Source organism: Trichechus manatus, unplaced genomic scaffold (assembly GCF_000243295.1).
Source record: "Trichechus manatus latirostris isolate Lorelei unplaced genomic scaffold, TriManLat1.0 scaffold00127, whole genome shotgun sequence".
In the NCBI taxonomy this organism is placed as follows: domain Eukaryota; kingdom Metazoa; phylum Chordata; class Mammalia; order Sirenia; family Trichechidae; genus Trichechus; species Trichechus manatus.
This window is the reverse complement of record NW_004444063.1, coordinates 7,338,461-7,360,058: the sequence shown is the minus strand read 5'-3', so window position 1 is coordinate 7,360,058 and position 21,598 is coordinate 7,338,461. Positions and strand designations below refer to the sequence as shown.

Below are 21,598 nucleotides of genomic sequence, written 5' to 3'. Positions count from 1 at the left end.
ATAAAATAAATAAATAAATAAATTACAAAAAATAAAAATAAAAGAACAGACACCTAGAATCACCATGTTGTTGCTGTGTGCTGTTGAGCTGATTCCAACTCATGGTGACCCTATAGGACAGAGTAGAACTGCCCCATTGGGTTTCCTAGGCTGTAATCTTTACAGGAGCAGATCGCCTGGTCTTTTCTCTTACAGAGCGGCTGGTGGGTTTGAACTGTCAACCTTTCGATTACCAGCTGAGTTCTCAAACACTCACCACCAGGGCTCCTTAGAATTACCATATGACCCAGCAATTACACTCCTAGGTATATACCCAAAAGAATTGAAAGCAGGAATACAAATAAATACTTCTAAACCAATGTTTATTACAATACTATCACAATAGCCAAAAGGTGGAAATAACCTAAATATCCATAACACACGTACAGATAAACAAAATGTGGCATATACATACAATGGAATATTACTTAGCCATAAAGAGAAATGAAGCCCTAATGCGTGCTACAACATGGATAAACCTTGAAAACATTATGCTGACTGAAATGTCAGTCACAAAAGGACAAATATTGTATGATTCCACTAATGTGAGCTACCTAGACTAGGCAAGTGTATAGAGATCAAAGTTTATCAGTGGTTACCAGGGGCGGGCGAGAGGGAGGGGGAAAGGAAGATACTGAGGGGACAATGACCTTGTGTTAAGGGCAATGGAAAAATCTGGAAACAGACAGTGGTGATGGCTGCACAGCATGATGAAGTTAATGTCACTGAACTATACATGTAGAAAATGTTTTGTTATATATATTTGTAGCACAATAATAACAATAATAAAGAATCGCTACCAGCTCAGGATTAGGGAATAAAATAATGAGTTTCACCTGGGCAAAACAAGGAGGAAGAGGAGGAGGGAAGAGGTCATGATTTAGTACTTCCTGCAACAGATCAGTCATACCCTCTCAGCCAGTCAGTGATGTGAGTGAGGATGGGCAGTCTGAGGTGGGTGGGGCCATGGCCATCCTACAACAGAGAGACTGTTTTTATACCCTTCAAACAATCCATACCTATAGCTTTCACTATAGATACCTTCTATAGGTGTTTCAATTTCATTGTTAAATGAACATTAGTATTCACAGCACTGTAGATATGAGGAATGAATTCTTTTAAATATGCTTTTCTAATTAAGCAGAATTTTACCCCCTTGCTCAGCTTACGATGTTGTGCCAAGCAGAGTGCTGCTCTCAGAAACTCCATCTCCCAACTCTGCTGGTTGCTATGCCACAGACACTTAGAAAATCAACAAAAGCTTGGACAACTCAAACAGGGAGCCTACAGCAATTTCGTACTTTTCTATTTCTTAAAGTCTAAAACTAGTGGATTTCTTATGTATAATATACTTAATTCATTACATACAATTTTCAATAAAACACCAACTATCCAAAATATCCATTAACCAAGATTTTTTGTGTATTATCTTTTTAACCTGGAAAACAAGTCCATCCCAAGAATGTCAACAATGAAAAATTTCTCAGGGTAGATCCTAATGGCAGTACAGATTCAATCTCATCATAAATACATTCTGTAGCTACGATTTTATAATGAAAACTGATGCTGAAGAATCTTCTCCCAGTTATTTGGGAGATAGCTTAATTATGTGAATAAAAACTTGGTCTTTGAGGCAGTCCTGGGTTCAAATTTTGCCTCTATCAGTTAGTAACTGTGTAACCTTGGATAATTTTTTTTTTATTTTTGCAGTTTAAATGAAGTTTACATTTCAAGTTAGTCTCCCATACAAAAATTTACACAGACACTGTTATGTGACCCTAATTGCTCTCCCCATACTGTGACAGCACACTCCTCCTTTCCACCTGATTCCCCATGTCCATTCAACCAACTCCTAACCCCCTCTGCCTTCTCATCTCACCTCCGGACAGAAGCTGCCCGTTTAGTCTCTTGTATCTACTTGAGCTAAGAGACACACTCCTTACGAGTATCAGTTTATGTCCCACAGTCCAGTCCAATCCCTGTCTGCAGAGTTGGTCTCGAAAACTTTTATTTCTGGGCTGACAGAGAATCCAGGGGCCATGCTTTCCAGAGTTCCTCCAGTCTCATTCAGACCATTAACCAGAATTTGAGTTCTGCACCCCACCTTTCTCCTGCTCCATCAGGGACTCTCAGCCGTGTTCCCTGTCAGGGTGGTCATTGGTGGTAGCTGGGCACCATCTAGTTCTTCTGGTCTCAGGCTGATGAAGTCTCTGGTTTATGTGGTCCTTTCTGTCTCTTGGGCTAATACTTTCCTTGTGTCTTTGGTGTTCTTCATTCTCCTTTACTCCAGGTTGTTGGGACCAACTGATGCATCTTAGATGGCTGCCTGCAAGCTTTTAAAACCTCACACGCCACTCACCAAAGTAGGATGAAGAACATTTTCTTAATAAGCTTTGTTATGCCGATTGACCTAGATGTCCCCTGAAAACCATGGTCCCCAGACCCCTACCCCTGCTACTCTATTTCTCAAAGTGTTTGATTGTATTCAAGAAACTTCTTAGCTTTGGTTTAGTCCAGTTGTGCTGACTTCCCCTGTAGTGTGTGCTGTCCTTCCCTTCACCTAAGATAATTCTTATCTACTATCTAGTTAGTAAATAACCTTCACCCTCCCTCCTCCCCCTGGTAACCATCAAAGAATGTTTTCTTCTGTGTTTAAATCTTTTCTTCAGTTCTTATAATAGTGGTTTTATACAACAGTTGTCCTTCTGTGACTGACTAAATTCACTCAGCATGAGTTCCAGCTTCCTCCCTGTTAAGATGTTTCATGGCTTCATCGTTGTTCTTTATCATTGCGTAGTATTCCATTGGGTGGATATACCATAATTTGTTTATCCATTTGTCCGTTGATGGGCACCTAGGTTGTTTCCATCTTTTTGCTATTGTGAACAGTGCTGCAATGAACATGGGTGTGCTGCATTTATTTGTGTGACGTCTCTTATTTCTCTAGGATATATTCCAAGGAGCGGAATTGCTGGATCGTATTGTACTTCTATTTCTAGCTTTTTAAGGAAGTGCCAAATCAATTTCCAAAGTGACTGTACCATTTTACATTCCCACCAACAGTGTATAAGTGTTCCAGTCTCTTGACAACCTCTCCAGCATTTATTATTTTGTGTTTTTTGGACTAGTGATAGCCTTGTTTAACCTTGGATAATTTGCTTAAAGTTTATTATCTAAAATGGGAATGACAAAATACCTTTAAACATAAAACAATGCTTACAAAATGTATAGCACAGAGACTATCACATGGTAAACAGTTAACAAATGTTAGTATCATATATTTATAATATAAAAATACAAAACATGAATTACATTACATTCAGCAGACACCAAAGCTATTTTAAAGATTTTCAACAATATCCCAGAGTTGACAAGGCCATATTTTAAATAGGGAAGCCCACTCGATTGGTTTTCTCATCTACCGAGATGTAAATATATTCAAAACAACAGTAAAGAACTAGAAAACACAAACATAACGCAGCTCTAGCCCATACCTGGAGCCCAAGCCCTAGTTTCTAAATACCACATCTAACAAAAAGGAACCAGGGTTTCTTGGATAAATGGCTGATTTCAAGATTAGGGCAAGGAAAGTACAAGTCTGGAACATCTTTTTGTGCCAGAAAGTAAGGAAATACTGAAAGGACTAGCATGATCATGTCAAAAGGGGCTCCCACTGGCTAAATCTGGCTGGGACAATCTAACAATCAAAAAGAATAATGACGATATTGAATTCAAAAATAATCCTTGAATTCATAGCGATAAAAAGAAAAGGAAGGAAGAAAGAGGAAAGGTGGGGAAAGCTTTTCTATACAGAAGAATGTTGTTAGCTGCCACTGAGTTAGCCCCCGTCTCATGGTGACCCCATGCACGATGGAACCAAATGCAGCCCAGTCCTGAGCCATTTCTATGATCAGTTGCAGATTTGGATCGTTGTGATCCATAGGGTTTTCACTGGCTGATTTTCTAAAGTAGATTGCCAGGCCTTTCTTTCTAGTCTGTCAATCTGGAAGCTCTACTAAACCTGATCAGCATGACAGCAACATGCAAACCTCACTGGCAAATGGGTGGTGGGTGCACATGAGGTGCACTGGCTGGGAATCAAACCCAGGTCTCCCACATGGAAGGTGAGAATTCTACCAGCGAACCACCTAAAACCCGCTGCCATCAAGTCAATTCTGGCTCATAATGACCCTATAGGACAGAGCAGAGTAGCCCCATAGGGTTTCCAAGGCTATAAATCTTTATGGAAGCAGACTGCCACATCTTTCTCCGTTGGAGTGGCTGGTGGATTCTAACCACTGAACTTTTGCTTAACAGCCGAGCACTTTAACCACTGTACCACCAGAGCTCCTTATACAGAGGAATATCAGCTAATAAATGCAGAAGGAATTAGAGAATTAGAAAATTACTACTTTGCAACAGCAAAGCAATAGCAATTTCGGCAAAGTTCATCAATGAATGCTAAAACCACTAAGCAAAACGTTGGAGAACAGGATATTCACACATTCTCCAAGTATCACCTTACAGAGGAGCCCTTTTAAGTTACAGCAGGGAAAGGGTACTTTTACAATGGAGAGATACAGGTGATCAAATTCAGCATCTCCGATAATGTATCTCCTGATGTGGCAAAATGGAAAGTACACAGCACCACCTATGTAATTTCTCACCAAAAAATATTTAACCTAAATCTAATGACAAGGAAAAAATCAGATGAATCCAAGTGATGCTACATTCTATAAAGCACTGGCCAGACTCTTCAAACATCCATGTCATGAAAGAAAGAAAAAGGCAGAAGGAATGTTCTAGATTAAAGACTAAAGAGACATGACAACCAAATGTGATGTCACTTGATTGGATTTGACACTGAAAAATAAAACTGTAAGACATATCTTGGAGATAGCCCAGGAGGGGCAAAGTGTCATCAGGTCTGCAACTTACTTTCAAATGGTTTGATAAAATAAAGTATATACTGGAGAGAGGGAGATAACATAAATATGGCAAGGTATAAACTCTTAGTGAAGGGCGTATGATAAAGGGTAATATTCTTCCAATGTTTCGGTAGGTTTACATTTTTCAAAATAAAAAAAGGGTAATGAATGCATGATTATTTACTGCTTTCTCCTTGATGTGGTGACAGATATTTTTAGCTTTTCCTAAATTTCAAGTCTTCACCTGCATTCTTTTTTTAGTATCTTTTCTCATGCATGCCCAATCATCACCATATGCTGACCTTTGCCTATGACAAACTGCTCCCAGGAATGCTCTCTGGCAAAGTGTGACAAATCTGGATATTCCCTGACAACGGATACCTCATTCTGTCACTATATTATGATCTAGTTCTTTTTTTTTTGCTAAAGAGTTAAGTATACATTTCTAATAGTAAGCTAGAGATTTTTATTTGTAGGTTAAAATACATTTCCTAACTAATTAAATTACTTGAATGTTACAGTTTATTAATAAAAACTCTCTAACATTAAAAAATTGTACTCTGAAATTTTAAGTTTTAGAAATAAAAGTTCCAAATGATATACTTTAACTTTAGATACAGTTGCCGTTGAGCTGACCCCAACTCATGGCAACGCCATGTACAACAGAACAAAACGCTGCCCAGTCCTGCCTCATCCTCATGATCATTGGCAGGCTCAAGTCCATCACTGTGACTATTGTGCCAAGCCATTTCACCGAAAAAACTGCCAGTGAAAACCCTATGGAGAAAAGTTCTACTCTCACACACACGGGATCACCAAGAGGCAGAATCGACCTGACGGCCACTGGATTGTTTGTTTTTTTTCCTTTTAACCTTCCTGCTCCAACTGCTCCTTCTAAAGTCTCCTTCAGAGGCTTTCCTTTCTTTTCTTTCTTCCTTAAATGTTTTTTCAACGTTTTCACCTGGGTGACCCACATCAGTATCTCAAGTATAATATGTCCAAAATTAAATTCATTAACTACACCCCAGCATGCACCTTGATCATGGGTTCCCTGATGTAAGTGGCAGTGCCTGCCTTCAAGAAATTCCTGGGTGGTGCAATGGTGAAGTACTCAACTACTAACTGAAAGGCTGGCGGTTCGGATCCACCCAGAAATGACCCAGAAGACAGGCCTGGTGATCTGCTTCTGAAAGGTCTCAGTCTTGAAAACCCTATGGAGCAGTTCTACTCTGCACACACAGGGTCACCATGAGTCAGAACGGACTCAACAGCAACTAACCACCACCACCACACACCTTTAATGGATATGACCAGAACCTGTCAATTCTAAATATCTCTATTCACCACTCCAACTGGAGCAATTTAGGAATTCGTGATTTCTCACTGGATAACTGAAAACAGCATTCTTGCCTCTAGACTGACCCTTGTAACCCATTCTTCACACTGCCCCCAGAGTGGATTCTGACCAGGCCTCCAGTCTCATCTATTTTACTACTAACCCTTGTCCCAATATCATAACTGCCCAGGCAACATGTACGTGCCAACCTCTCTCATCTTATGGCCTTGGCACATGCTGTTCCCTCTACAGGAAACACATACTACCCCTTCTTTACCTAATGTTTACATAATCTAATGTAAAACTCAACTTGGGGTTCCTTTTTCCAAAATAATGTGTCTGACACCTTGTAATCCCCTCAGAACAACGTTCCTATAAACTCCTGAACACCAGATATTTACAACTATCACAGTACTTAATCAGGCTGTATTTTTTATTGCCTGTGTACTTGCCATACATATTTTCTTCTCTGATGACAGAACTATCTTTTTTAATCTCTTGTCCCTGGCACTTAAAACACTGCTTTAAAAATACTTACCACACAAACGTTTATTAAGCAGTGTTCCTCAAAACAAGCATGTATTCTATTCTGCCTGAGAGTCATTTAACAAGCTCATAAGTAATCCGAACCCCAATCCAGGCACTTGCGACACTTACAAACTTTTTAAAAAAAATTTACTGCAGTGAAGCCTTCTTATATTAATTGAATGCTTTTAAAAAGCCAAACTAGAATAGACTAGCATCCTCTGAAGACAAAAGTACGAGTTATAAAACAGAATGGTACAGATCCCATATCAAGCACATCCATTTTCATTTTACATAAAACTTGACAATTATTAATTCCCATTAAATTGACAACAGGTACTGTACTTCATATGGCAGTCAAGACTAGAATGAACAAAGGGTATTTAGGAAAATATTAAGCATCTGTTTATATGTCAGTATATAAACAAAAGTTCAAAGTTTAAAATGTAGCCTGAAATTCAATGTTCTTATTAATAGAAAGCAACGGTTACTGCTGGACTGAGGAGCTCTGGCGGTGCAACAGTTAGACACTTGGCTGTTAACCGAAAGGTTGGCGGTTAGAACCCCCCAAGCAACTCCACAGGAGAAAGACCTGGCGGTCTGCTTCTGTAAAGATTACAGCCATGAAAACCCTATGGGGCTAATTCTACTCTGTCAGACAGGCTCACTATGACTTGGAATCGACTCAGTGGCATCCAACAACAACTACTGTATTGAGGAAGTCACTGATGAGTAATGTGACCTTGAACAGGCTATTTTACCTCTGTGGAGTCCAGTTCCTTTAATATGTAACTCATATTTCAGTAGCTTTTGACCCCACTAGCTAAAGTATTTCTAGAAGTGTTGTATATGTTCACAAGCGCTAGGTAGTGCTACTACTTTCACTATGTACTAAATGTCCTGTGCAATGAGCTACGTATCTCTGCAGCCCTCCAGAAGCCAAAGTTTCAGTTTTTGGCAAAATGGTGGAGAATGTTTCTATCCCTCTTTAAAGTTACACTCAAAAAGGACATCAAACAGGTGTTGCTTATGCCTCTATAACCTTGAGTTCTTAATAAAGTGGATCATTCAGTTTTTATTTACAGGGGCTCAGAAAACCCTATGGTCCAAGGCAAAAATAAACACAAACGTTACAGGGCTCACAATCACTGTATTCTTCCAAAGACCAGGACTTTGTCACACAATCAAGCTCATTATGCCTGGATGCTCTTCCCCTTTGGAGAAGAAGTCTCTCCCAGGGGAGCCCCTTAGTCTCAGAAACAAAATCTTGGACAGTGTCTAAACTCCAGGATGGTCGCAGTTTTCTCTCAAACTGGGAATCTCCAATCAATATAAAATGAGGTGCCGAGAAAAGATGTCCTATAATAAAGGCCCTATCCGGATCTAACAGTTCCTTTCTAACCAACTGCGTTTACAAATAAAGGCCAGAAGCATAAATAAGTTCTTTTACTTTCCAGGGAACTCTCTGAATGTGCATCTGCTGTAGAAATGCACAATAGACTCTTTTGTCCTGCCATCCTCAGGGATGTCTACAGTGACTCACTCAAAAATGACTCAAGTACAGGGGTGTTCTTCCACCAACTCAGAAAAAAATAACCTCTTCAAGTGTACATTTAAAGATTATTCTAAATTCTGAAACAGATTAATAAATGATTACAAGAATACTAAAGTTTACATTTTTTCAGGACTATCTAGATCCAACTTTTAGTAAAAAAAAAAAAAAAAAAAAAAAATTTTTTTAAATTATCCCCCAAAAAAAAAAAAAAAAAAAGCTATTTTAAAAAAATCCTCTTCTGATTGTAAGCAGGCAATTAGCACATATCTGAGTATGAAATTTTTGCCCCCCAAAAGTTTTAGATCATCTGGCGAAAAAGTAAGAAAAATTAAAACTGGTGTTTATCTATATTTCTTTGTGAGGTTTCCTGCAAATGTGTTTGAAGTCATACAAAAAAGGAGCTCCTGTTCCAAAATATGACCAAGTTTCCTCCATCTGAATTATCTTTGAAGAACTGCCAGGTAAAACACATGATTTATGGTAACTGTACATTATTTATATTTTAATGAGAATATTAATAGCAAACTTTGCCCTATTGTGAAATTTCATCGGTCTTTTTATCCCAGCAATAGAAATCACAACTAGAATTTTAGGGGAACTGCATTTTCCACATTTCTTTTCTTTTCTAAGGTCATTTACTCTACAAATATTTGGATACCTACTATGCACCACCAAGGACTGCACAATAGGCATGAAGGGTTCAGTCAACTGTCCTCAAGGAGCTCACAGTCCAGCCAGGGAGACAAACATGCAAACAATGATAACACAATGCAGTAATTACCATGACAGAGGAAGGTGCAAAGTATCCTCAGAACAGACAGAAGGAGTGGAAAAGTGAGGAAGGAGGCACAGCTCTGCAGAAAGAGCACTGGAAGTAAGATTTTAGTGAGGAGTCTGAATTTGCCAAGCCAATGGTTAGCTTTCCAGACAGAAGAAATGACAAGCTAGTATGTAGGGCTACGATTTATTAATGCTCACTATGACAGGTATTTTACTAAATACATACATTATCTTACTAATCTTCACAACAATCACAAAAAGATACTCTGTCTTACAGAAGTTAGATAACTTGCCTATGGTCACTCATATTCTCAGTGTTGGAGCCCAGATTTGAAGAAGGCTTATTCAAATGCAAAATTCCAGGGCAATAAATCCGGCACCACACTCTTCTGACCTACACAGAGCACAGAAATAGGAAAGAATGTGGCACAACAGACAACGGTTCTTACCTCTCTATATGTACAGGTTTCTCCCGCTATCCAAAAGTAGGCATTCCTTTGAAACCTTTCATAAGCCAAAATGGCATAAAGCGAAGAAGCAATTTCCATTAATTTATACGGGAAAAATCTTTGAGCGTTCCCAGACTCAAAAATAACCTACCAAATCATACTAAATAACACATGAAATCTAAAACAGCACTAACATATAGTAAAAGCTGGACTGCTGAGTGTAGTTCCTGGGGAAGGAGCTTGGCGATACCACTCTCGTAGCTTGGGGTGCAGGCTGCCTCTTTAACAACTTGCTGCAAAACAAACGTTGAACACTATTTCCGCTTTTTTCATAAAAGGGAAAATCCTCTTCAGATTTCTTTCAGTTAGAAGCAAAAGTGGCAGAAAACGAAGTTTCGAAAAGTGGGGGATACCTGTATCAGAATTGCTTGAGGCACTTTCTATTAACACCAATACCTACAGTAAAAAGATCTAATTCATGAAGTAAAGGGTGGGTCAGGCATTAAAGAAAAAACTAAAATAAAAAGCTTCTCAGGCTGAGGAATATACATAGCCTAGGTTGAGAAGTACTATGTTAGGATATTTACAAGTAGTTAAAAATGTGTGTATTTGGGGTGAGGCAGAGGATCACGGAGGACCTTACAGCTTTCCCCTTGCCATGAGAGCCAAAATCACAAATATAGTACACTTGCTGCCTTAATTTTCTTTGGTCTTAGGCTCTCTGCAATCCACTGCAATCAGGCACTTTCTTAATCAGCCCACAGAAATCATTCTGACAGAAGCAATCTAAATGATTTATCAGTCTCCCCACAGATTTTTTTGGATTTTATTTAGGTGCAAGTTTACAGTGCAAATTAGTTTCTCATTCAAAAATTAATGTATACACAAATTGTTTTGTGACATTGGTTGCAATCCCCACAATGTGTCAGTATTCTCCCACTTTCCCTTTCCACCCTGGGTCCTCTGTGTCCATTTGTCCAGCTTTCCTGTCCTTTCTTGCCTTCGCTTTTAGGTCAGTCCTCACTTTTCTTGAACGCTCTACAGTATCTGACATTATTGATTTGTGATATCTTTCTGAAATGCCCTCCTATAATAGCACTCTTCTGTTCTCCCCCTACCTCTATAACAATTGCTTTTTATTCTCTTTGTAGTTTTGTTTTCTTCTGTAAAAAACATGGCGTGGCAGAGGCGTATGAACTCCTCTAACTTCATAAGTGGGAAGGAGAATCAAGATCAACAGCCTAAGAATGATTCCTATGAGGCGGCAGCCAGACATACCTCCCCTCTCCAACCTTTTCACCAATTCTGACACCAGCTGTCTCTCCCATGGCACTCTCTACGTCTCTGCTGGGTTTGATAATGCAATGGGCACAAAGAACTCACAGACCATACTCACAGTTAAGGGGTTTATTAGGGAAGTAACAGATTACAATTCAAGAGGAAGGACGCAGGATATAGTTCTTCAATCAGGACAGCCTCTTCTCAGCCCGCAGGCGGGCCTCTCTCTCCAGCCCTCACCCTGGCCTCTGCCCTGCACAGGGAAGTGTTATAAATCTCTTCAGCTCTGCCAGTAAGTGCCCGGGGGCATCCTACCCCACCAGTAAGTCTCAGCCTGAAGGTGCTCAGCTCTCTCGCTCGGTGGGCCAGAAAGCTCACCATGCCATCTCCTGCCAGTCTACTAGTTCTGCTGCTGCCACTTCTCTACCACTGCTAATCGCTGTCTTGCACTGTATCCCGTGTTACAACTCTCTCTCTCCCCATCTCCTGGGTCTAGGAGGATCTCAGAGCAGGAACCCCAAGTCCAAAGGACATGTTCCGGTCTCGTCTCTTCTTCTTGGTGGTAGTCAGGTCCCTCCTGTCAGCCTCTAGGATGGCTCATTTTAAGCCTAGCAGAATGGCAAAACTGACCAATCCTCTCGTTAGAGTTCCATACACCTTATTTGCATGGTCCCACCCCTCACAAGAGTATCATGCACCTTATTTACATTATCAGCAAGCTATACAATCCCCTTGGTGGGCCACAAGCAGCTCATCTGCATAGTCTCACTCAGTCATTTGGTGGAAGTTATAAAGACTATGCCTAGAAGGGCCATATTAAGTAATTCACTGCACTGTATATTTTAATCCTCCATTCCTTTGATATTAGGGCACCCAAAGGGTCTGTACTTAGCCCCTTCTATCATTACTCCACATTTTCATCCTGGTCATTCCCACCAATCCTATGACTTCATCTGTGATTCATATGCTGTGGACTCCCAAACCAGCTCAGACGCCTAGCTTGTTTTGATGCAAAGCTCCAGTTGAACATCTTACTGCACATCACTATCTGTAATCCCTCTTTGCTGTTGTTGTTGTTAGCTGTCATCGAGTCAATTCAGACTCATGGTTACCCCATGTATGCACCGCAGAACTGCTTCATAGGGTTTTCAAGGCTGTGACCTTTTAGAAGCAAATCACTAGGCCTTACTTCCTAGGTGCCTCTCGGTGGGTTTGAACCGCCAACCTTTGGCTTAGTAGTCCAGCACTTAACCACCTGCACCATGCAGGGACTCCTGTACCCCTCTGTAGTTGTTGTTATGTGCCACTGAGTTGATTCCAACTCATAGCTACCCTATAGCAGAAATGACCCATACGGTTTCCTAGACTATAATCTGTGCGAGAGCACACCTCTAGCTCTTTTCTCCCACGGAGTGGTTAGTGAGTTCGAACTGCAGACCTTCTGGTTAGCAGCTGGGTGCTTAACTACTGCAGCACCAGAGTTTCTTGCATCCCCTCTAGGGGGTCTCAAACCCTTTCCAAAACTGAATTCATTCTCTTCTCACCTCAAATAATGCACTATTACGCATCCAGTTACGAAAATCAGAAAGCTCAAAAATCATCTAAATTTCTGCTTTGCTCTTACACTCAGTCCAATGACCATGTTGGACCAATTCTACTTCCTCAAAACCTCGATATCCCATCTGCTGCTGCCACCACCAGGTGTATTTGTTTCCTGTAAGTAGGAGGACCATACCTCCTGGTTTTCTGGCTGTCTTGGTGTAATTATTAAGTCTTACCTTTCACTCACAAAAGTATGCCAGTTTGGACACAATGCTGTATGTTCACCCTACCTATAAAGCTCCCTGTCTCTGGTCTAGCTCCCTTCCAATGCATCTTCAGCCATGTCCACAGAGTAATCTTTATAAAATAGACCTTAATTCCAGGCTTTCAACCCTCCAGTGGTGCTCCTTTACTTATAAGATGGAGTCCAAATCTTTGAAATGATTCAATCCTGCTAGTATATACAGCTTTATCATCTATCGTCCAACAACATGTACCACCACCCCAAAACACTCTATACTCTAGTCCAGTATTTTGCAACCTTTTTTTCATTATTGTCCCCCTCCCACAAAGAGCCCTTTTAGACATTTTTTCCTAATTCCCACCCCACACCAATTAAATACTAAGGAATAAGATTTTGTCAAGTAGCACTGAGTTTTGGAGGGCCAAAAACCATTGTAATATCTAAGCTTTATTGCTCCCCTAAAAACTATTTTTTGCCCCTTTGGGGGTGATATCACACCTACTAGGAATGTATGCTTTAGATTTATAAATTTACTTCTTGTTCTACAAATGTGCCTGGCTATTCTACCATCAGTACCTTTGATCCTGCTGCTCCCTGCCTGTCCTCATGTCATCCAGACATCTATTCATCACATTTAAGATTCAGCTCATTGTTCCTCCAAGAAGCCTTTCCTTTCCCCATTTCCCAGTTCCAAAGTACCCTGTTTAGATCTTTACCATTAATAACCTTAACAGCTTACTACATTTATATTTTCATGTCTGTCTCCTAGTCACTGAAGAACAAGGGCTATGTCTATTTTCTCTACAACCTTGGCTCTATCATGTCTGACACATCATTTGTTAAAATGAATGAATAAATTAATTTTATCATCTATGTGAGGTAATGATACATCTCAGTTTACCTGAGACAGTCTCTGTTTATACCTGTTCTTCTGGCATAAATATTAAGAGCACCTCCTTTCATTCTCAGAGTCCTTGGGTGGCACAAATGGTCAAGAGCTCAGCTACTAACTGAAAGGTTGGAGGTTTGAATCCATCCAGAGGTGTGTCAGAAGAAAGCCTGGTGATCTACTTCTGAAAAAAATTAGACATTGAAAACTCTATGAAGCTCAGTTCTACTCTGAAACACAGAGTCCCCAGGAGTCGGAATCAACTGGACAGTAACTGTGTGTTTTTGTTGTTTTCATTCTCAAAAGTGTCCTGATTTGGATGCCAGCTTACATTGTTAACCTATATCCAGACAGTGGGAAATAATTAACAAATTCAGAGCAAGAGTACAACATGATCAGATCCAAGTGTGTCAGAAAGATCACTCTTGGCAGCAATATGGAAGAAAGACAATAAAGTGACTCAAGCAAAAATTCAGAGGTAGAAAACAATAAAAGAACCTGAACTAGGGTAGTACAACTGGTGACGAAGAGGCTAGAGAGATTCAGGAGCAAAATCAACAAGGTTCAGTGGCCAGTTGGCTATAAGGAGGAAGACAGCCAGAGGAATCAAGACTGAGCAACTGCACCAGTCACCAACAGAACATTAAGGAGGGAGAATGACAATGGTTTCAATTTAGAACAAGTGGTTGAAGGATCTGAAGAACACCAGGAAGTCATGTCTAGTTTATGATATATATGGGTCTGAAGCACTTGAAAGAGGGTAAGTTGGAATATGTAGTCTTAAAAGATGTCAGCCTACAAGAATTAAGGCAAGTTGCTGAATGAGACTGCCCAGGGTGTACAAAGTCAGCAGTTGTAATGAAGAGAAAATATTCTTTTTAATACATGAGGACTTTATGTATTTCTAAATTTTGTTTTTTTTAAACATATTTATCGATCATTTAATATGTGCAAAGCATAGTGCTAAGCACTTGGAGGTAGGGAGAGGGGAATAAACCTTAAATGAGCATTATAAGGAGCTCACTATAAGGTAAAGAAGGGTTGGAGAAAGAATGATGCTGAATATGGACTGACTTGAAAAGCAGCCAAGTTCAAAGTTTCAATTTTGATAGGCTTCTTTAAAGTGATTTTGGAATAAAGACTCAAAGTGAGTGCATTTAACAGCTTTAGCTGTTTTTGGGCACTTAGCTTCCCACAGAGTATTCAAGTCTAAAATCTTCCATAAGAAAACCTTTGTAAAGTGGAAAAGGGAGTAAGAGAACTAGTTCAAGAAAGACAACGTGCTGTGGAAGCTGGATCTGAAAGTAGGAGAAATGGCCAGAAAAGTAAAAAACTGTGTGTGAAAGATTATATCTAAATGGCACACTTTAGAATATGTTTCCATACTAGTGTCTGACTCACTAAGATTTTGTTTTGAGTTGACAGTTTTACCTAAAGACAACAGATAGTTCAAAATAAAGAAACCATTAATTTTGTCCCAGAAACACACAGGAGAGTTCTTTACTCATTAATTATATGATGCAAACACCTGACTACAAGATGCCACTTCTTCTATATGTGTATATTTTTCATCACGTTTTGCACCTAGTAGGTATTCAAGGAAAAATAAGCTGAGTGAATGAACTTTATCCTCTTCTATCATACACTTTATTTGCTTGGCTTCCAGGACACCACCACTCTTTCTTGGTTTTCCTTCTACCTCACTGTTGGCTCCCTCTCATTCTCCTCTACTGGTTTCTGTTCTTCTCCCCTGACCCTGTAGTTATCTAGTGCCCCAGCCACTATCTTGGGTCCTCTCTATTGTCTAGCTACACTCACCACCTTGGCAATTTCATCCAGTGTCATAACTTTAAATAATATCTGTAAGCTGATGACTGTAAAAATTTTTATCTCCAGCCCAGCTCCCTCTTCAGAAATACGAATTTGTATATCCAACTGCCTACTCAACATTTCTAATAAGCATCTCAAATCTGACATGTTCAAAGTTTGAACTTCTAATCTTCCCCCCGCAACCCTACTCCTTCTGCAGCTCAGTCTTTGATAGTTAACTTCACTCCAGTTATTCAGGCCAAAAACCTTGAAATCATGCTTTACTCTTCTATTTCCCTCAAAGCCCAAATGCAATCCATTAGCAAATCCTGTCTGCTAAACCTTCAAAATATTTCCATAATTTGACAACTACTCACCACCTCCTTTTTTTTTTTTTTTTGGCTTTAACAAACAAGTTTATTCTCTCACAGTCTGGGAGGCTAGAAGTCTGAATTCAGGGTACCAGCTCCAGGGGAAGCCTTTCTCTCTCTGTTGGCTCTGGGGGAAAGTCCTTGACATCAATCTTCCCTTGGTCAAGGAGCTTTTCAGCACAGGAACTCCAGGTCCAAAGGATGCACTCTGCTCCCTGTGGCACTGCTTTCTTGGTGGTATGAGGTGCCCTGTCTCTCTGCTCACTTCTCTCTTTTATATCTCAAAAGAAATTGATTTAAGACGCAAACTAATCTTGTAGATTGAGTCCTGCTCCTACCTCATTAACATCATAGAGGTAGGATTTACAACACATAGGAAAATCGTATCATATGACAAAATGGTGGATAATCACACAATACTGGGAATCCTGGCCTAGCCAGGTTGACAGATATTTTTGGGGGACACAATTCAATCCATGACAGTGACCTTGCAAAAGAGTAAGCACGTTTGATACTGTGCCCCAGGCTCATGAGAACCACCGGCCCCTTCCGTTCAACTTTATGCAGAAGATGAATCTGGAGTGGCTACTCTCACTGCTCACAGGATAGATGGGGGTTTTGGGGTCTGTCTGCCCACTTCACCACCTCTTTTATTATCACTCTAGTATGAGTTACATCATCTCTTACCTAATTTAAGGAAATGGCCTCCTAACTGATCTTCCTGCTTCTATCCTTGCTCTGGTACAAACTATTCTCAACACAGCAGCCAGGGGACTCTGCCAAAAATGGTAAGCCAGATAATGTCACTGCTCTGCTTCAAAGCCCTTCAATGCTTCCCCCGGGCCAATTCACTCAAAATAAAAGCCAAAACATATACAATGATGTATGTCCCCACCCTACTCCACCAGTATAGTATTATCTCTCTGGCTTCATCTATTACACTTCTTGCCCTTGTTCACTCACCTCCATTCAGAGCTCCTTATTATTCCTTGAATGCACCAGACATGCTCTCATCTTGTGGCCTTCGCAACGACTGTTCTCTCTGCTTGGAAAGCTCTTTACCTATATATTTCTACAGCTAACTCCACCATGTGCTTCAAGTCTATGCTCAAAACTCACCTTCTCAACCAGGACATCAACCACCCTATTTAAACTGCAACCCAGCCCTGCCTCTTGCTTCCAATCCCCCTGATCCCCCACCCCACCTTTTTTTTCTTTCTTTCATAGTAATTATCAGCTTCTAACCTATTATATGGAAACCCTGGCAGCTTAGTGGTTAAGTGCTACAGCTGCTAACCAAAAGGTTGGCATGTTCGAATCTACCAGGCGCTCCTTGGAAACTCTATGGGGCAGTTCTACTCTGTGCTATAGGGTTGCTATGAGTCGGAATCAACTCCATGGCAATGGGTTTGGTTTTCTGGTTGGAATCTATTATGTAACTTACTTGTTTCTTATATTATTATTTGGTTTCTCCCGTCCATTAAAATGTAAGTACCGCTAAGGCAAGCCTCTTTTATTCATGGATACTTCCTAGGACACAGAATAGTGTCTTGCACTGGTAGGCTCTCAGTAAATATTGGTTGGATAGCTATACTTATAAAAGACCTTTAAGAGTATACTAAAAGAATACAAATCTTCTGAAAACAGAAATGAATGTGGAAGGATTTCATCAAATTATCCATCACAAATAAATCATCACTAGGATTCAGGTTCATATTTCTTTATTCATACTTTTGAAACTAAAATAAATTCTACACTAATTCAAAAGCACTGCCAATGAATCAAGCAGTTAATCCACTATGCTGCTACATGTCAGGGCTCTAGTCTATGTACTGTGGGAAGTCATTTAGTATTCTCTTGAACAATGCTGCTGTTCCAGTAAAACAAGATAAAGTACTTAACACAGTAGACAGTGGTAGTGTAACCTTATGAAAAGTTTAGAAAATGTCCTAAGGCTCAAAAATAGGCAACTTCAAACTAGGTCATTTCTACTATTAAAGTAAGATTTCTCCATTAAGATGAGGAAATGTTTAAAAGTAAAACTTACATTATACATCTAAGTCTTGCACGGTACTTTCTAATAAATATAAAAACTATGGCAGAATTCATTTATTCAAAACGAATGCCTACAGTGACACTAGGATCATCACAGGGAAATTAAGACACACACAGCTATAAGAACAGGTCTCAAAAAGAGGACTCTGGAAGTTGGTAGAAAATGCCTTGTTTCTATCCAAAGATCAGGATCTCCAATAAAAAAGTCTGTCTCATCACAGCTTCAATTATGGCTTGAATAATTTCATCATCTCAAAAGGTCAGCCCCTAACTACTGAATACTTATTATGTAAAACACTATAAACCTGAAAAACTCAAAAGTAACTCCGGAAAAACTAACCAAAGCATTTAATTTCACTTATTGCAACTATAAACAAGACAATCCAACAACCCATTTGCATTGCTGTATTTTTTTGTTGTTGTTGTTTAGAAAACATAACACTTATTACAAAAAATTCTCCTCTAAAGTAAGAAAAACTTTCCAAAAAAATCTAGACACTCCAATACAGAGCTGCAAAGCTAACAGGTTTGAGTTAGATGCCTGAAACAAGCCTTCAAGTCAAATGAAAATCTTTTAAGCCGATGCCATTACTGTTAACCCAATACAGAAAGTTTTTGAAACCAAGCACAAAACACTGTAAAATTTCCCACTGGCAGTCTGAAAAGGTACTTTTAGACTCTTCTTTAAATATGCATGATCCACCACAGAATTCATCCTCTGACTGGCTGCAAAGTTTTAAACTAATTTTGAAAACTTTACCTTTTAGTCAATTGCACAATATTTCAAGTACTTATCCAAAAACCAAACCCGAGTGGATTCCAACTCACAACGATACTACAGGACAAAGCAGAACTGCCCTATGGGGTTTCCAAGGCTGTAAATAAACCTTTCTCCCGCAGAGCGAACCGCCAAGCTTTAGCGCTTTAACCACTGCACCACCCACCAACCAAAACAAAACCCACGGCCGTGGAGTCAATCCCGACTCATAGAGACCCGATTGGTCAGGGTAGAATTGTCCCATAGGGTTTCCAAGGCTGTAATCTTTATGGAAGCAGGCTGCCACATCTTTCCCTCGCGGAGCGGCTGGACCTTTCAGTTAGCAGCCGAGTGCTTTAATCACTGCACCACCAAGGTTCCTTATTTTAGGTGCTCATAAACTTACAATTTCTACCTCGTTTTTCGTGAACTCCCTGAATCTACAGGTAGATCCATATTTTATCTGCAGAAAATAAGAATCCCTAACGGTGCTTTCTTATCGAAGACACTAGGAAGTCACGGCTAAGGACGGGTGCGCGGGTTAAGCTATATCGCGGGCAGGAAAAGCGGTGAACTTCGTCACCCTACACGCCAGAACGGCCTGGGACAGAGCTGCGGGACTTGAAGAACAGATAACCTAGCAGCAGGTGCGACGTTCTGACACCAGGACAGTCACCGAGGGCTTCGGACCGACAAAAGGATACTATCTGTTGGACTGCAGGACGCGCGCCGGGGTCGACCGACCTTACCTCGGGGGTACGCTCGGGCGGCTTCTTCTTCAGCGCCTGCCTAGCGCCGGGGTCCACGGGTGAGTTCATGGCCGCGGACCCGGCTCCCGTGCTTCCCAGCCTAGCCTTCAGCCCACCCAATGGCCCATTCAGTCCAGCTAGGTAGGAGGTCTGCCTTTGAGGAAGCGACACCCGACAGCCCTGGAGTCGGTGTTTAAGCAAACACCCCTTCACAACGCCCGCCCCAAGCTCCAGCCCCCGCGCGACTGGCCGGAGAGAAGCCCGCGCGGGGGGGGGGAGCGGCGAGTGCGCATGGGCAACACGCGCGCGCACGCAAACGAGCACCCGAGAAAGTCACTCTACGGTGACGGAAAACTGGGCGGTGCAGGGTAAGGCCTTTTCCAACTCTTCTGTGTGAGATTTTATAACATGTCGCGAGACTTCATCTACCCATCACGGGATCTGACGCAAAGTTGTGTCTTCCGCCGCTCCAGCTTCCGGCGGGCGGGGGGGCGGAAACGCGCTGATGGCTAGAGTAGAAATAACGTGTTGGGGCAGATATTTGGGGAAGACGTTTTGGGTGGAGAAAACTGTGCTGAAACCCGGAAGCCCAGGGTGTGATCAAGACCTGGGGCCGAGCCCCCGTTTTGCGGCTCATACACCCAACTTGGAGGACGTGCGGAAGTCGAAACCACCATCCGTCAAGGCAGTCCACGCACTCTTCCCTGATTTTTTCTAATAAAAAAAATTTGTGAAAGTGGCCCCCCGAAAAGTGCTCTTTCTGTCCAAAACGGACGTCGGGGGATCAGAGAAGGCAAACCTTCGCGGCGTTGGGCAGGGGTGGGCGGCCGCGGTACCTGCTGGTTCGCAAAACAAGGTCCGGACTGTGTTCACAGAGCTGCGTCAAGTTGATAAGCAACGTGCAGGGACCGCCTCCCATCCACCGCCGACAGTTGGGCCTAGGTTTGCCTGGACTCGAGTGGTAACTTTCGCATTACGTTTTACATTCTAGTCGGTTTCCCCACAGAATGGACAAAGCTAATTCTAATTCGACATACTTAGTGATCAATTGGTAAGAAAAACAGGCCACTCTTAGGGGCAGCCTCACAGCTCACCAGTAAGATCACTGACGGAATTCCGGCATCCATCGTTGCAGGAGTGACAAACCTCACTTTGAAGCTACCATGGACACGTCCTTTTCACTTAATTTTAAGCTCCTTTAGGGCTGTGACTACATCTAGAAGTCTTAGTATTTCTCACAGCAATTAGCATAGTTCACTAACTCAAAATGATTTATAATTATGACATGCTTTTCAAATAAAGACTGATTCATAGTAATTTAATGACAAGAAGAATTAAAATTTCTATTTTAGCGTAATAAATGGAAAAGGGACGTTCAGGCTACAATATTTACTGTTTACAGTAATGATGCAGATGTTAATAGGGTTGTGTGTTCTGTTGGTCCTTGGACTTGCCCAAACTTGAATTATTAGCACATTCTTTTTTGAGTATAGGGCATAAACCTCACTACGGAAGTTGTGGCTTAGCCACTCTAGAAAAAAAGTAATCGTGGAAAGATCACAAGGCATTCCAGATGACCCATTTTGCGAGTATAAACATATACTCTCAAAGTCTACCCAGGATCACAGAAGTTATCCCTTCCAATCTTCAAGGACCAATTTCTAGAGCCACATCAATACTCTGAAAGAGAAAAAAGATTTGCTGGCTAGGTAATGGAAACACGATGATCATGAGCTTGGACTTCTCAGCTCAAACAGACCAGAATTTGTGTCTTCAGTGTGTTACTTATACCTAAGTGACTTGAAGAAGTTATTTAATATCTCTGAACTTCAGTTTCCTCATCTGTAAAATGGGAATAAAGAACCTATTGCTTTGGGATTCTGTAAAGATTATACGAGACAGTGATGTGCAGCACTCAGTATGTTGCCTGCACAATCCAAGCACTCTTTATTATTTCTATTACTTTACCTCTGGGATATTAAAGTTATTTCTCTAAACCAGTAATTCAACTTTGAGGAATTTGACAGTATTTCTTTCGGTGCCTTTTTTTTTTTCTTTATACGAATTAAACATGAACTCTCACAAACAGCTGGTGAGTGTAAATCAAGAAAACCACTTTAAAAAAATTGTAAAGCTGAAATTTTACATACCCTGTGACAACGAAGTTATGCATGCGAAACCTGTACATAGACCAAGATGCAGTTGTTTGAACAGAACAAGGGGATACTGCGTGGTTTAAAATCAGAGAACGTGTGCATCAGGTTTGTATCCTTTCACTGTACTTATACAATC

At 40.8% G+C, this 21,598-nt stretch overlaps 1 protein-coding gene across 5 annotated transcripts in view; it reads right to left on the bottom strand.

The window, feature by feature from the left end:
* The window catches only part of RAPGEF6 (Rap guanine nucleotide exchange factor 6), a 266,914-nt gene extending 247,375 nt beyond the window's left edge, over positions 1-19,539 (bottom strand). For 2 of the 5 annotated variants that reach the window (XM_023739011.1, XM_023739015.1), the window contains exon 1: positions 876-962. In XM_023739011.1, the coding sequence (XP_023594779.1) occupies positions 876-947 (72 nt within the window). In that variant the 5' untranslated portion in view covers positions 948-962. Of the gene's footprint in view, positions 1-875; positions 963-9,456; positions 10,457-19,306 lie in introns of those variants that run through there. The other 3 variants (XM_004384759.2, XM_023739016.1, XM_023739009.1) reach the window with 3 other exon arrangements.
* Positions 19,540-21,598: the final 2,059 nt, after the last annotated feature.